The sequence below is a fragment of the Dasypus novemcinctus genome, chromosome 5 (genome assembly GCF_030445035.2).
Source record: "Dasypus novemcinctus isolate mDasNov1 chromosome 5, mDasNov1.1.hap2, whole genome shotgun sequence".
In the NCBI taxonomy this organism is placed as follows: domain Eukaryota; kingdom Metazoa; phylum Chordata; class Mammalia; order Cingulata; family Dasypodidae; genus Dasypus; species Dasypus novemcinctus.
Window position 1 is genome coordinate 80,468,995 of NC_080677.1, and position 16,314 is coordinate 80,485,308.

At 46.9% G+C, this 16,314-nt stretch overlaps 1 protein-coding gene across 4 annotated transcripts in view; it reads right to left on the bottom strand.

The window, feature by feature from the left end:
- ATXN7L1 (ataxin 7 like 1) overlaps positions 1 to 16,314 on the bottom strand; it is a 247,129-nt gene that overhangs the window by 151,261 nt on the left and 79,554 nt on the right. For all 4 annotated transcript variants that reach the window (XM_023592521.3, XM_004448789.4, XM_071215208.1 and 1 more), the window contains exon 3: positions 6,522 to 6,626. In XM_023592521.3, coding sequence (XP_023448289.1) covers positions 6,522 to 6,626 — 105 coding nt within the window. The remainder of the gene's footprint in view (positions 1 to 6,521; positions 6,627 to 16,314) is intronic.

The window sequence follows — 16,314 nt, forward strand, 5'->3', positions numbered from 1 at the left end:
TAAATAGTAGGAACATCCAAATAAGAATTATCTGATAAGTGGGGTTGGGGAACTGCCTAATTCTCTGTTTAGGGAGTGAACCCTGAAGGTGGCTGAAAAATCTCCAAAGGATGTATTATTTCTTTTGCCTTTTTTTTTTTTTTTTTTTAAGGTGGGAAGGACTCCTACTTGATAGACTTTTGTAAGATATCTTGTTTTATATTTTGCATATGACTGTGATCAGGAAATGGTTCTAAGGGGCTCTGTGGAAGCTGAAACAGTCAACTTTCTGGATGCCAATGTGATTCCACAGAAGTTATTGCCGGTCTTGGCATGTCCATACACATTTTAATTTGGGAAAAGTTTTAAATACAGAAAAGCAAAGAATATAATATGACAAATGGGGTATGTTATTTTTCATGACCCATTCTTAAGCGGGAGGAGTTATGGCCCCAGGGGGACATTTGGCAATGTCTGGGGACAGTTTTGGTTGTCACAGCTGGGGACTGCTACTGGCATCTAATTGGGTAGCTTCCAGGGACACTGTTCAACATCCTACAATGCCCAGGACAGCCCCTGCCATGAAGAATTACTCAGCCCAAAATGTTGATGGTGAATCTTTTGAGAAACTCTGCCTTATGGTAATCAGCCATGAACATACATCAGAAGTTAAGAAAATAAACCACACTCCCTCCATCTAGGCAAATCATACAACTTCATAAATGTTCAGCCCAATTACAAAATTACAACTTGGATCTACCTATTATTTTTCTTTTTAATTAAAATATTCCAGATTGATTAAGAATATTCAACAATTACTAAAAGTAATGAAAATATATTTTCCACTGTAGGCCCTTGCACTTCCTTGTTTTTAGCTTATATATGCCTGTGTACATACAAAGTGGCCTTCCTCAGCCCCCTGCCTCACCACACACACACACACACATATACACACAGCTCTTCTTGGAAGAAATGGCAACAGCACTTTCTTTGGGCCGAGGCTGGGACTCACCATAGCACTGGCACAAGAAGAGTCACGAATGTCTCCCCTTCCACTCCATAGTAATCACAAGTGAAAACCCTTAAAACGAGATTTTGCTATCCATATCTGAGGCTTATCATTTAGTTAATGATAGCTTTTTTTTTTTAAAGCAAACTTTGTTCCATTTCTGTGCTACTTTCCATATACAATGTCCTTATAAGAATATAACATTCTTATAAGATAAACTATTATTGTTTCCATTTTAAGAATAAGGGAACTGAGGCACAGAGAGGCAAAATGACCTGCCCAAGGCCACACATAGAACTTGATAGAACTGGAATTTGAATCGAACCAGACTGATTCTAGAGGCTACACTCAGCTACTAGGTTTTACACTGGGGTCATGTTGAGGGAATGCATCAAGCCACAACTTGGAATGGACAGCTCCCAGGGATAGCGGCGCCAGCTGAGTGGGACCAGAGGCACTAAGGCAGGCCTTGGGTTTCTCTGTCTCCCTTTCTAAAACTTGCCTACAAATGGCCTTATCAACTCACTTAAGGAATAGAAGAAAAAAGCCAAACACCTCAAATCCTAGGTCTCCAGGGTAGAGGTTTAAAAAGCATCTCAGGGAGTGGATGTGGCTCAAGCAATTGGGCTCCCATCTACCACACGGGAGGCCCAGGGTTTGATGCCTGGGGCCTCCTGTGAAGGCGAGCAGGCCCATGCAGAGTGCTGGCCTGTGTGGAGTGCTGCCCAGCATGGGAGTGCTTCCCCGCACAGGACTGCTGTCCCACACAGAGAGCTGGTGCAGCAAGATGAGGAACAAAAATAGACAGAGGAGAGATAATAAGAGATGCAGCAGACCAGGGAGCTGAGGTGGTGCAAGAGAATGATCGCCTCTCTCCCACTCTGGAAGGTCCCAGGAGCCACCTAATGAGAATACAAGCAGATGCAGAAGAACACAGCGAATGGACACAGAGCAGACAATGGGGAAGGGGGGAAGGAGATATAAATAAATAAATCTTAAAAAAAAAAAAAAAAAGCATTTCAGGGGCCCTTGGCACAGACTTAGGAAAAAGGCCCAAAGAGAACAGCACACATGGGGTGGCCCAGAACATGCACTCCGGGGGACCTCTACCTCCTTGCCAAGCAGACAGACTCTGAGCAGTGGCTGCGCCCACTTGCTCTGTTTGGGGCACAACGCCGGGAGCAGGAAGGAGTGTGGCAAGTACTTGGAGTGGGCTTTGTGCTCCCTCTGTACAGCACTGCTGAGAGGGTGATGGACCTCACCAGGAAACCCAGAGAGATATGGAGCATCGTGGCGTCTCCAAAGGAGCTGATACTGAGGCCTAGCGTGAAGGGAAACCAGCATTTGAAAAGCCAAGTCCTCAGGACTCCTGGCAAGCATAATCTTGTTTGGGCTGACAATTTTTACATCCAAGAGTGTGGGAAGCTGGAGATGAATCACAGGCAAAAGTCTGCAGGCTGAACGCAGAGTGCACATCCCTGGAGGCAGGACAAGAGATGAAGACAGGAAGCACTTGAGTGAACTGGTCTTCCCTTTTCTCTTGTGAAACATTCAACTTAATAAAAAATTGCCACACTTTAATGACAATAACGGCTAGCCGTTCTCTGTTCCCTTACCGTACGCCAGGAAGCCATCCAGTCTTTATCTCGATTTTTCACAGTAACTCTGCAAGGCAGGAATTGTCGCCCTCATTCTACTGATGAGGAAAGTGGGGCTCAAAAAGGTCAAGTAATTGGCCTGAGGTCATACAACTGGTAAATGTTAGAGTTGAGATTCTAACCCATGTCTGTTTGACTCCAAAATTCATGATTTTTCCACTACAGCATTCTGTCTCTCACACTCTTGCCAACCTCCAAAGTCTCCAGAATCTACCGCTTAAAAATACCTGTGTGCTTGTATACATACACACACACATACATCAAAACAGACATATAAGTACAGACAGCATACACACGTTTATTTACTTCTATTTTAACTTAAACAACAGGTACACCAAGATCTAGAATGTTCCCTGGGCCCCTGTCTCAGTCCCTCTGTATACGTGATGGTCCTTAAACGCTTAGAACCAAATCACAGGTGCCAAGAATGAGAACATTCCCAACAGCACACCCAGTCCAGGCCCCCTCTCATCCAATAAGGTGACAGAAGCCGGCGGGACTTGACCCCAGGTGGGCTGGCACCAGCGTGTTGTCCCTCTGTGTCCCACAGCTACTGCTTCCCGGGGCCAAGGTCAGGGATGCACACATTTTCTGGGAGTTGGGAATACAGAGTTGGAAAGGCACCTTCCTGGTAGAAAAGTTAAGAGTGCAGAGATAACAAGTGCACGGCAGAAGTGGCATGTGGCACTGGAGAACAGAGTTCTATGGATATTAGGATGTAGGGATCGCATCCAGGGGGCAATGGGGAGATGGGGAGAAGGAAATTATTAAGCCGTGCTCAGGGTACAGCCACCAGCAGGTGTCTTACACTGTCATTTCATCCTGATACCACCAGCAAGTACGCAGAGCCCCCATTTTACAGGCAGGAAGCCCAGAAGGAGTGAGGTGAGATGACCTGCCCGGGGTCTCACACTTACTGGGGAAGTCTGGAGAATTGTTTTTGCCTGACTCCAAAGTCCACACTCCCTCCACAACACCAACAAACTTCAAGTGTTGTTCTATGGACCCTGGCAGGTGAGTGGCGGGGAGTCAGGAGAAGACTAGGCAGGTGGCCCTCGAGTCCCCGCCCCAATGTCAACCCCCAGCAGCTCTGCTTTCCATAGATATATATTGGCTGGGGTCCTACATGAGAATTCATTTGGAAGAAAGCTCTGCTGCTCACAGAATAGAGTCTGAAGCCCTCTGCCATGATACCACCTGGCAAGTAATGGCTTGGGCCCTGGAGATGTAGGAAGGGCCACGTAATCCGTGGTGAGGTATGCAAGGTCTGGGGCGAAGCGGGCCCCACGACTGCCTGCCTTTGAGCCTCTGGGCAAGGCAACGAACCTCCTAAGCCTTTGCTTCCTTCTTCCATTATAATATCAGCGCTGCAGACCTGATGCTCAAAAAACGAAAAGCACTTCTTAGCACACTTAGCACACTGCACTTAATAAATGTTTGCCATTATTGATACTGTTATTGTTACAGGGCACTGTCGCATTCTTATTAACTTGTTGAAAACAGCAAGGCTCAGTGTATGAAGTAAAAGAGAGAAAAAAAAATCACAAAACTAGAAGAGGAATTCTTAGGGAAACCAAGAAACACTTCCGAGGAAGAGTTGCTATGGCTCTGAGCTGTGACCTGGAGAAACGTGGGTTTTGTATCACCGGGGCACACACTGGCTCAGCAAAGATGCTCAGTGGAGACCGAGGTCAGAACCCCAAACCCCACACTAATTTATTGCCGCTACTCAGAGCAGGTGCCCACAGAGCGCTCGGCTCTACCTCGAAGCTCAGGTGTTACTCTTGCACCCAAAGGCTGAGGGTAGGGGAGGCACGTGCAGCAGTCGTGACAAGCCCTGAAGGCCTCCTTTGCTGGCTAGATGGGGCCCTGCCCTAGGGCAGAGTCCTGCAGGGCACAGTGGGACCCCAGGCCCTTTCAGGATTCCCTCCACCAAAAACTGCCAGTGAATGAAGTGCCCAGTCAAGGTTTGGATGGCTTATGTTAGAATGCAAGCCCCTGAGGCTGGGGTTTTCACATATTTTGTTCACCGCTGTCTTCCCAAAGTGCCTAGGACAGCAGCACATATTTGTGAATGAATGAAGGGCGATGGGGTTCAGGATGATCTATCTTCCGTATTTTCATTAGACAACAGGAGCAATTGGCCACAGAGTTTCCCTGGGTGTTCACCAAACAACCAGCTGTGTGGGATCCTCCCGACACTGCTCTTCTTTTGATTCCCCCACCTGTCAGCTCAGCTGGTAGCAGCACCACAGGCTGCTGACAGTTTCCCTTTGGAGAGGCTTGACCTTTTCTCTCTGCCTAGTGGAATAGCATCGAGCAAGAAGGGCAGCTCGTTCCAAGTACACAACTTGCTCTCTGCATGCTCACTTTGCCAGAAATCAAAATGTTAGAGCTGGAAGCTCCCATGGAAAATCACCTCCTCATGGAAGAGGCAGGAGAACCAAAGCCCTGAGATGTGAAGCAAGTGGCCCGAGGTCACAGAGTAGGCTGCAGGGTGAGGCAGGACACTCGGCTCTAACCAGAGGTCTTTGTAAACCCTCTCTAGGACCCTCTCTCCCTCTTGGGCTGGTCAGAAAGTCCTGTACTAACAAAGGTGCTCCATTAACTTGGACCCTCTTTCTACATATTATAAATACAAGCTATTTATGTATGTATATACATAGATACAGATTATACATACATATGTATATATATATGCCATACATGTAAATATATGTATATATCATAGATGATATCAGTAAATATAAACTTTACTATAGTCCCAAATACACTTACTGAAGAATTTAGATGAGCTCAACTTCCTTTATTTTATACCTATTTATTATGGAAGAGTGATTCTTAACTGGTGGGGTAGGAGAAAGTCAGAAATTCTGAGTGTGAGAAAAGGGAAATGTGTATAATTTGTGGAAGTTTATTCAGTATTATGATCGCTTTGATTTGTTTGAAGGCACAATGTTTAATGTGCTTTGAAACTTTAAATAACATTATTAAAGGAAGGCATGCAGGTTGCATGCTTATCAAAAGGGGGCCATGGCTTAAATAAATAAGTTGTGAACTACTGCTCTGGACTCAAAGCACGTTACAGCATATACAGCTTTGGAAATCATCTGGTCCAACTCCCTGTTAAAGATAAGGAACCGTCCATCCAGAGGGGTTAAGTGACTTCTCTAAGGTCAAATAGCTGTTTATTTGTTCAAGGGAGCGACTGTGTAGACTTTATCTGTTGTATATCTGGCAGCACCTAAAGCAGAGCCATGTGTCAAATGGGCATCTAAGATCTGCTGCTGACCAACTGAAGGGAATTTGTTACACCAAAGAAGTTCAGATGCTGAGGGAGAGCGAGTGTCTTCACATACCGGCATTCTTTAACAAGGGGGATACTTGAAAAAGGAGCAACTGAGCCTGAGGCTTTAACTCTAAGGCCTTCTCTGGGGCAGCATCGCAACCCCTGCAAGGGGCTGCCCTTGGCTCCAGCCCTCCTTTGCGTAAATCTGGGAAGACTCCGACCTGTTTCTCTTTCTCCAGAGAAAATGTCAGCCTGAAGGGGTGACTCCTCAAGCCTCTGCTGTCCCCTCCGCTTTGAGCGCCGCAGACGCCGCTGCAAGGTTGGATGATGGTTTCGGTCTAGTTCCGCCTACCTAAACAAGTTGTAGGTTTTCCCTCATTTGTTTTGACAGGACCTGGCCGTTCAGAAAGGACTACCGTAGCTCCTAAAATAGTTACCCTGTGAGCAGAGGCAGCAGACCTAGGAAGAGTTTACTCACAGCCTTGTGCTAAGACAGGGCCAGACCCTGGCGGGGAGCCAAACAGGAGGCGATTCTCCCAGGAGCGGCGGCTGCGAGTGTGTCCACCCAGTGCAGGAGTCCACTTACCGCAGTGCGACTGGAAAACCTGTGGCTTGATGACCTGATTACAGGCACTGCACACTACGAGATAGAAGTCGTCATGTGCTGGATAATGGCCAAATAAGTGCATATCTGTGGGGGAAATGAAAACAATTTTTTTTGAAAAAGCAATTAAGTCTCAGAAGGTGTACAGTTTCCTCTTGGAATTTCTTCAAGGACAGTATTTCAAACAAGACACACGAACGCAATAATCTTTACTAGAGGGAATGTGGTTTGTCATAACACAGCTCCCCAACTCTCAGAGAAGCCATTGGCTTAACGAATCCCACTGCATTTCACCCTTGGAAACGGACTGCTACTACAGTTCATCCAGGCAGCGCTGCTGTGGGGGCAGGGGAGGGGGGTGTCTCTGAGTCACATGCTATGGGCAATTACCCTGTTGAGAGAGAACCCAAGTGTCAGCTGGGATCCGGAGAGGCTGTATTTGTTTCAGGATAGGAGGGGCACTTCCCCAAACCCTTTCTAGCTTAAGGAGACATCTTTCAGGTGAGGGAGAGTGGTGAAGAGGGCTGCAGGGAGAGTGAGGGGTCAACTTAGCGCCAGCAGTCACCTGGATTTCCCCACTCCTTGAGGGAGAGGCAAGGCAAAGGGAACCCTCTGTACAAGTGGCTTCTTGCTGCTGTCACTATCCATTATTCATTTGATAAATACTTGCTGAGAGCTGGGGATGACCAGTAAACAAGAATGAGGTCCCTGTTGTCCTAGGGCTCTTGGTAGTGAAGACAGAAGCATTAAACAATTACCCACGTCATCATTCGGCTGTAACTGTGCTTAGTGCCAAGCAGGTGATGCACAAGGTCCTGCGAGAACAGGTGACAGTGGATTGAACCTAGTCTGAGGGGTTGGCGAAGGGTCCCTGAGGCGGGGGGCATTTCAGCTGCGACGGGAAACAAGGCCAGGGAAGGCAAGCGGGAAGGTCAGGAGTCTGTGGAGGGAGGTGGTTCTATGCGTCCAAGGAGCCTCTTGGTGGGAACATAAGAACAAGGGGAGAGGGTGAGGCTGGCGAGGGCCCAGAACCCGTAAATCTTGTAGACCAAGGTAAGGACTTTACACCTGATTTTAAGAACAAAGGGAAGTTATGGAAGATTTTTCAGCAAAGGCATGACATGATCAGATAAACATTGTTGAAAGACTGGTTATATAGCTACAAGAAACAAACACTTATGTCTATACAAACTTGTACACAAATAACCATAGCAGCATTACTCACAACAGCCTCCACGTGACAACAACCTAAATGTCCATCAATTAATGAATGGAGAAACAAAATATGGTCTATCCACACAATGGAATATCATTCAGCCACAGAAAGGGATGAAGCTACAACTTGGATGGACCTTGGAAACATTATGCTAAAGAAAAGAAGGCAGTTACAAAAGACCACACATTGTATGATTCTATTTATATGAAACGTCCAGAATGGGAAAGTCCCTAGAGACAAAAAATAGACTAGTGATTGCCTAGGACTTGGGGTGTGTGGGGTTGATAGCTAATGGGCACTGGGTTTCCTTGTGAGGTGATGGAAAATGTTCTAAAACTGATTGTGGTGAAAGTTGTGAATATACTAAAAACCACTGAACTGTACATTTTAAACGGGTGACTTGAATGGCATGTGAATTATATCTCAGTAAAGCTGTCAAAAACAAAACAAAACAAAACATCAAAGGTCAGTTATGAGGAAACCTATGGCCACATGTCCTTGTGCATCCCTGGGCAGAGCAGGGGCCCTGGGTGGCCCCTCGGTCACGCCCCTTCTTAAATGACTGGCCCTGGGCATGCCACTTAAGCTCTGCGTGCAGGGTAATCACACCCGCTGACAGGGCCTGTGCGGGAATCAAATGGCAGCATGTGGGTGAAAATGCTTTCTGTCACAAAGCTTGGGTTGAGAGAGTAACCTTCCCCTGCTCTCGCCAGCCCTCATTTTTCAGACTCAGCCTGCATCTTTAATGACATCCCCCAAACTCACGATGATTCCCCAAGCTGCAATCCTAGGCCACAGGGAAGAGCTGAGCTGCTCACTACGTGGGGAAGGCCCATTTATAACCCAAAGCAAGCTCTCTCGGAGGCCTCCCTGCCTGTGTTCCTTCCTCAGAGCAGCCCTGGGGCCCCGGTGACTCCCACAGCAGCTCCTCAGCACTTTCAGGCACACCAGGATGCTGCTTGCCCCCTCGGCAGACTTCAGGGCAGGGGCGTGGCACCCAGGCCCTGCTGGACTTCTAAGTTGTCGAGCGGTGCGGCCCGCTGCAGCCTGTTACTGACTCCTCTCTGGGACTCTGTCCATCTCCACTTTTGGTTAAGACTTGCAAAGATGGCGTCTGCCGGGACTTACCTGAGGGGAGCATTATTACTCAGCGCCTGGCAGGCGGAGAGGTCTGTGGAAACAGAGGCTGTGACAGGAGCCCTGTGCTACCACCCAGTGCTTCAGGCCAGCAGATAAAGGAGACCCTGCAGGCAGGCCAGGGACCTCAGCCCAGAGCCTCTCAGTGGAGAGGAGTTCCCCTTGGTCCTTAAATACTGATCTGATTTTTGTTCCACTTTTAATTTATAGGTTGTTTATTTTTATAACATTTTATAACACAAAAGTGATCCACATTCTTGGAAGATATTGAAAAATACAGAAATACAGGAAAAAAATTACTGGCCACCTCTGTTAATACTTTGCCTCTCACGTAGCTTTAAAGTCAGGTTTTTGGGAAATGGAGGCAGCAATTTGACAGTCTATAAATATAAGCCCAGAAACACATAAAACCGGGAGCAGGCAAGGGCTGAAATTAATTATTCAACAAGCACTTATTGAGCTGCCTCAAATATTTTGTAACAAGTCAAGCTATAAAAGAATAAAAATTTCATTAATTAAAAAGGAAAACAAGCATGAAAGAAAATATCTTGAGCACATACCCTATGCCAGAAAGTGTGCCGAGTAATGGGAGGGTGAGAGCAGTTGATGCCCCACTTCCATCTTCCTTCGAGATCTATAGAGCCCCCTCCCCTAGCTCTCTCTCACCTCCACTCCCCCTGCCCCCCACAGCCATGTTGCCAGTTGAAGGTAAAGGCCAGGCTGGTCAGACACTGGGGCTCCCTGAGGTGCCCTGGGGGTGTGATTCACTTGGCTGGGACTTCCCTTGGTTTCCCTCTACGGCAGTTTCAACCTTGTACAGGTCTGCTCAGAGCAGGTCTCCTGTGGAAGGTGAGAGGACCTGTGTGCCTGCTTGGATTATTCCCCAATGGATCAATCTTAGAATCCCTTCTACAGATCGAGCCGGGCAGATGGGGAGCAAGTAAGGGAACTTGGCTCCTAGGAAGACCATCACTTTTTACCGCTAGAAGGTCATGGTCAAGGTGCTGTGCCAGAAGATTAATAAGGGGGGATGGGAGGACAGAGAAGGATGAAAACTAATATACCAAGCACATTGCTAGGCATTCTGTTCATTCTCTCCCTCTTTTAATTTACCCCCCAAATAAAACATTCAGTGCATAGTTAAAAACAGTGGTGTGCTGAAGTGGGCTTGTACTACCTCGCGAGGGCCAACAGTGCACATCTCCTCCTGACTCTACGTTCAGTGATATCACATGAGTAGCTTGAAATTAGCCATGGAGGCAGTATTTACACCATGGAATTGGTCAAACACTATAAATCAGGACCTTCCCCCCTCATTTTGGAGAGGTGGTGGTTAAACATTTATCAGAGCACCACTGAATAAAGATCCGCAAAAAAGTGATAACCGAACTTCTTGTAATGCCACTGCCTAGAGATAATCTCTGTTGACATATTCGTATATATCCATCTAGACTTTGCTATGTGATAACATCATCTTATTTGAGTCTCATAACTCACCTATGCAGTTGTCATCATCCCCACTTTCTAGGCAAGGAAACAAAGGTGAAGTAATTTGCTCAAGATCCCATGGCAGTGATTTGCACAGCAGGATGATATTCCAGGACACTTAAAGTGAGTGCTCCTTCCCCAGCTGCCTCTTTACTAAGAGAGGAAGATGCCATTTCAAGGAGGAAGAGACCAATTTGGAAGGATTGCCTGGATAACTCACAGGCTATGCTGAGGCTCTGGGGAAGCTGCTGCATGAGCATGGGCCTGGGGTCAGAGGTGGGGCAAGGAGCTGATCCTCTCTCAGGATCAGTTTCCTAATCTGTGAAATGGGGTGACAGTCCCTGCCCCATGGGGTTGCTGTGATGGTTCATGAGTCCTACCTGGCCTTATATCTTCTTCCAGGAGAGGTTCAGGGGAGAAAGTAGAGAAACCTTTAATCAAAGTCACTGTCTTAGTTTGCTAAAAGCTGCTGAGAGCAATATGTCCAAAACGGGGTGGTTTTTTTGTTTGTTTTTTTTTGAGGCACCAGGGAGGATTGAACCCAGCACCTCATACATGCAAAGCAGCATTCAACCACTAAGCTATACCTGCTCCACATGGGTTAAAAGCTTACAGTTCTGAGGCTGTGAAAATGTCCAAATCAAGGCATCATCAGAGATGCAGTCTCACCAAAGGTCAGCTGGAGGTCCTGGTCTCCTGCCACGTGGCAAGGCACAATGGTGGCTCTCCGGTCGGGTTTCTGCCCCCTCCTCCAGTCTTACTCCTTTCCCGAGCTCAGCTGTAGGTCATCAGGCATATGGCTTGTCTCTCCCCTCTCCTCAGGCCTTGTCTCTTCCAGTCTCTCAGGTTTCTCTGGCTCTGTGGCTTCTGTGTCTCTGCTGTCAGTCCCCCATTTATAAAGGACTCCAGCAAGAGAATCAAGACCTACCCTGGGGCATGCCTCACTGAAGCAGTCCAGTGAAAGGCCCCCAACTGAATCCAATCCAATCAAAGGGTCTCACACCCACAGGAATGGATTAGCTCCAAGGACATGATCTTTTCTGGGGTCCACAAAAAGCTTCAAACTGTTAGAGTCACCTCTGTGTTTCCCAAGCCAACTAATTCTCCACTGAAGAGTCCTTGCTCCAAGTGACACAGGCTTAGAGCCTCCCTCATGACCATTCACAGCAGAATTCCTGGGAAGTCTGGGAACCCCTCTGACCTGCAGAACTCCATGTGTGTGCATGTGCACAAAGTGCAGTGCGTGGACAGAGTGGGGCTGAGAGCCATTGGGAGGGCTCTCTCTCTCGGCTGTGGATTCTAAGGAAACATGTCCATAAAGAAGAAGGAGGGAGCAGATGTGGCTCAAGCACTTGAGCACATGCTTCCCACATAGGAGGTCCTGGGTTTGGTTCCCGGTACCTCCTAAAAACATAAACAAACAACAAGCAAACAAACGAAAAAGCCAACTCAGGGGCGCTGATGAAGCTCAGTGGTTGAGCGCAAACATACCATCCATGTGTGAGGTCCTAGGTTCAATCCCTAGCCCTGATACCTCAAAAAAAAAAAAAAAAAAAAAAAAAAGGGAAGATGGGACTTCGTCCAGTTTCAAACATAATGAGCAACCATCTCCCAAACAGGCAAAGCCATGCCTGCTTGTTCTACCCTGTTTTGTTCCTGCAAATGGATCCACTATAAATCAGATAGAGTGTTAGCACCATCACAGCTTCTCACAGAGGTGACCTCAGTCACCCTCCTGGCCCGATAATAGGCAGGGAGCTCCATTAGCTCCATTCTGCAGATAGAGGAAATAGAGGTATACTTGCTTCTTCTAAGTCAGTATTTTTCAAAAACTTTTACTCCAACCCACGACACACATATAAATGTTATCTGTCTCTATCTATCTATCTATCTATCCATCTATCCATCTATCTGTTTGTCTATCACCCATCTATCATCATCGCCTATGTATCTCATCCATCTATCCACCCATTCATCCATCCATCCACCCAGAAACATGTGGGTTTACAAGCTTATATTTTCTCTTCTACTCATTTCTATTTTACTCTATTGTGGGTTTTTTGGTCTATTCTTTTTCATTTAAAAAAATGTTGCTTGGGATCCCTAAATTAATTTCATGACCCTCTAATGGGTCATATCTCAAAGTGTGAAAAACACTCTTCTGGGTCATCTGCTCTGTCAGGGGCTGAGAGTCTGAGAATCATAAAGGTCTGAGCTTTCCCTCTCGTCACCTGGGAGTCTGAAGCCCTGAATGTAATCGTTACTGTCAGTTACATGCTGTACAGCTCACAGGGGCTGACAATGTGCATCATCTCCCACATCTGCATTCTGTGACAACAGGTTGGCAGCTTGAATCAGCCAGGTGGGAGTATTTACACCATGGAAATCAATATCCACCACAAACCTGGGTGTTTTTTCTCAGTGAGCGATTACCAACACATTTATCAGCACATCACTGAGTAGTACCCACTCTGGCCTTGCTTTTCCCTGGCTCCATTTTCCAAAATTATTTGCCTCACCTGCCTCACAGGGATGCAGTAAGGCTTCTGGGGAAATAGCTATATTAATGTAAAATATGATTATGGAATTATTTGCCCAAGAGCTGATGCTGGATAAACATGTTGCTCACTTCCTGTGTCCTATGAGCACACGGAGGCTAAAGTTGTCCCTGTGCTGGTAAGGAGTGGGGACATTAAGTTACTGGAGTTCTTTCTAATGTCTGTTGACTAAATACTTACTCATTTAGGGTTATTCATCGAGTAGTCACAGATTAGGCTCCTATGATTAAACTAATGCTGCGTATGACTTTTATCACACATAGGCTATTCTCAGGGCCCCTGTTTAAAGCAGACAGTCCTCCACTTCCACTATTTAACTTCTGGTACAATTCTCATTTGTGGCAAAGTCACTTAAATTCATGCCATCAATGTAGCCTAGCACACTTGGCCTGCTTCTTGCCATCACTTGAGTTCCCCCAGGCCTTCCTCAGGCTCCCCAGGCCTCCCCACTCCCGAAATTTCCCCTTCCTGAGCATTCACTGCTCCTTTCTTCCCCCAGATGAAGAAGAGGGAGGGAGGAGACACAGCTCACCTCTGCTGTAAGGAGAGAGACAAAGTTTGGGACCACAGAATGGTGTCCATGAAGTAAAGTAATGACTCTGATTTCCCAGTATAGTTGGTAAATTATTTCTTAAGTCAATACTGAAAAAGAAATTGTCAGAAGGGGAGGAGCATTTAATCAAGGTAAACAGCTTTCTGAGGGGAACACTTTTGACAGGCAAAGTCATGTGTTTGTATAAACTTTAGTTTATATCCAATATTCACCTTTTGAAAATGCCTGCAGTTCAGGAAAAGGCAGGGTGACAGCTCCAATTTGCTATGTGTACAGGACTTGTTTCTAAGAAGGGAAGACATCTGGGTTTGTGGATTCAGGATCAAACTTGCTGTAAGCTTTTGAATTTGCCCATGGACGCCATCCAAAGCTTGAGACTTTGACATTATGAAGCAACAACTGGTAAGAGCTCAAAAGCTGAAAATTTAGGAAAGTAAGGGCTTATTCCTTCCTTCTGCAAGTGGGACTGCTGAGTGAAAAACAGGCTGCACAGAGAAGCTGTAAGAAGCAGACTCTGCTTTGAAGACAATCAAACAGCTTATCAGCAATTGGTGATACCCATGCTCGCTGCAGAAAATCTTGCAGTAGGGAAAAGAAGACAGCAAAACAGACAAACTTGAATTTTAGCTTCTAAACAAAATGCCACCCAGGAAATGGCCTTAGGTTTCCCCAAAAAATCTTTTCCAGGATTGTCAAAACTACCCGAGTTGCTCTAAGAATTATAAAAAGGTCAATCCAGCTAGTCCGTGCTATAACGATGATTTAATACAATTCTAAACTATGTCTCCCTCTTTAATTGACATTGTCATGAGAAAAGTGAGATTGGACTTGGAGAATTTCAATACACCAAGCCCTTTCCAGGAAGGTAAACGTGAACTCTGCCTGAAATGGGAGCTCCTGCCCACTGGACACAGGGAACCCTAGGGAGGCCGGGATAGCCCTGACGGTGGCCAGAGGCCGCTGCCACTAGATGTCCTTGGGAAACTATCAAAAAGAGGTGCTGGCAGCTGACAGTGGCTTTGCTCTGTGGGCTTCTGCTTATATAAACTCAGGCGAAATTATTTGGAAGAACATTCACTGTAGTTCAAGGGCACGTAGACGATCTCCAACCAGATTCCCATCAGGACAGAGAACAGCCCCTAGAGAACAATGCACACCACCCCAGCACAGCAGCTTAACGTCGGCAGGAGCCCGGCCCGAGAGCCCTCCTTTGCCCCAGGAATCTTAATACCTTCTCTATTCAGTTTGTAGTGGTTTTTTCCCCCTCTTCTTCTTCTGCTAGTGGAGTTTTCAGCTGCATTTTACTCACTTATGCCAAATGGAAAGCTTGAGGGGATATATAGAAATGTTTCTCCTGGGCTCTGACAGAGAGGTTCTACGTGCCCCTGCACCCTCCCCCCCAAAAATATCGCCTGAGATTTATAAAGCACAACATCGTGGGATCTTAAAAGTCATGACCTCAGAAGCTCCCTCCCGCCCCCCTGTACCTGGAGGCTCCTTATTTGACACCTTCCACTTCCCCAGCAGGAAACGCCCCTCCAGGAAAATGTGGCCCTTTTCCATTTTTCAGCTCTCTGAAAACCAAGGGCCTCATTGTGAGGGCTTCAGAAACAATGCAGTCTGGAAATGGAAACTGAAATAAGGGGACCAGAAAAGCAGGCAGCTGCGGCGCGCTCTTCAGCATCACCGTGAGTGTGTGCGCGCAGGTGGCAAGAGCAAAGCTTTTTTTCTCTAACGAGTCAAGGACCTGAAAGGCTCCCAGCCTCTTCTTGCTGCATCTGGGCCAGAAGGACCGGGCTCTAGGGAGCTGTGGCAGCAGTGGTGCTGGGGAACCCAGGGGCAGGTAGGAGCCCCCCGCTATGCTCCATGCGCCGCCCCCTCCTCCTGCCCCACCCCAAGAACGAATGAACCACAATCAACACACATGACCACACAAAACATCTAATCCCTCCTTCCTGGGGAGGACTTGAAAAACATCTAGTCAAGATGCAATGAGGCCAGGGGGCTGCCCTGGGCGCCAGCGGACACTCCCTCAGTCCTCAGGCCAGCCCGGCTCCCCCAGCCTCTCCTCCTGAGTCCATTCAGACCCAGCACAATGTCCCTCCCCTCAAAACAAAGAAGGAAGAGAGACAGGGAGCAGGTGGACCCAGAAGACGACCGCAGCCTGGAGTTGGGCAGCCCTGAGTTCAAATTCTGACCCGACCATTTGGCATGATAATGCCCTCGAAGCTTCTGTCTCCTCATCTGGAATTAAATGATATTTTTGTGAAGGGCCTAGCACATACTAAGTAGGTAAACAACAGAAATTATTATCTAGGGCTTTCTTCCCGTTTTTCCAACCCACATGTGACCTCCTCCGGGAAGCCTTCCTTAACGCACTCTCCCTCCCAGTGTGTCCCCAGCAGTGGGACCATAGGTTTCCCAAGGCTTTACTGGAGTAACTGGTATATGTCTCTAACTCTTACCAGACTGGGATTTACTTGAAGACAGGAAGTGATTCATGGGCCTTTATATGTCCATAGTCAAACAGAGCCTGGCACTTGGTAACTGCTTAATAAATGTAATAAGTTAACCAAGCTGAAGTCCACCAGAAGTTGATTTATCTTTCCATATCCCTCAATTTTCCCTTCTCTCAAAGAAAGAAGTAGGAAATGATAATAAATTTCCCTAATATCATGTAATCTAAGATTATGAAGTCAATAATTATGTCTATTTGCTCATTCTTTGAGCTCCTTGAAAGACCTGTACTATGCGAATCTGAGGAGGCATGCTCCAGGTGGACCGTCGTGGTAAAGAAGGGGTTATTTCCTGTCCCCACCACAC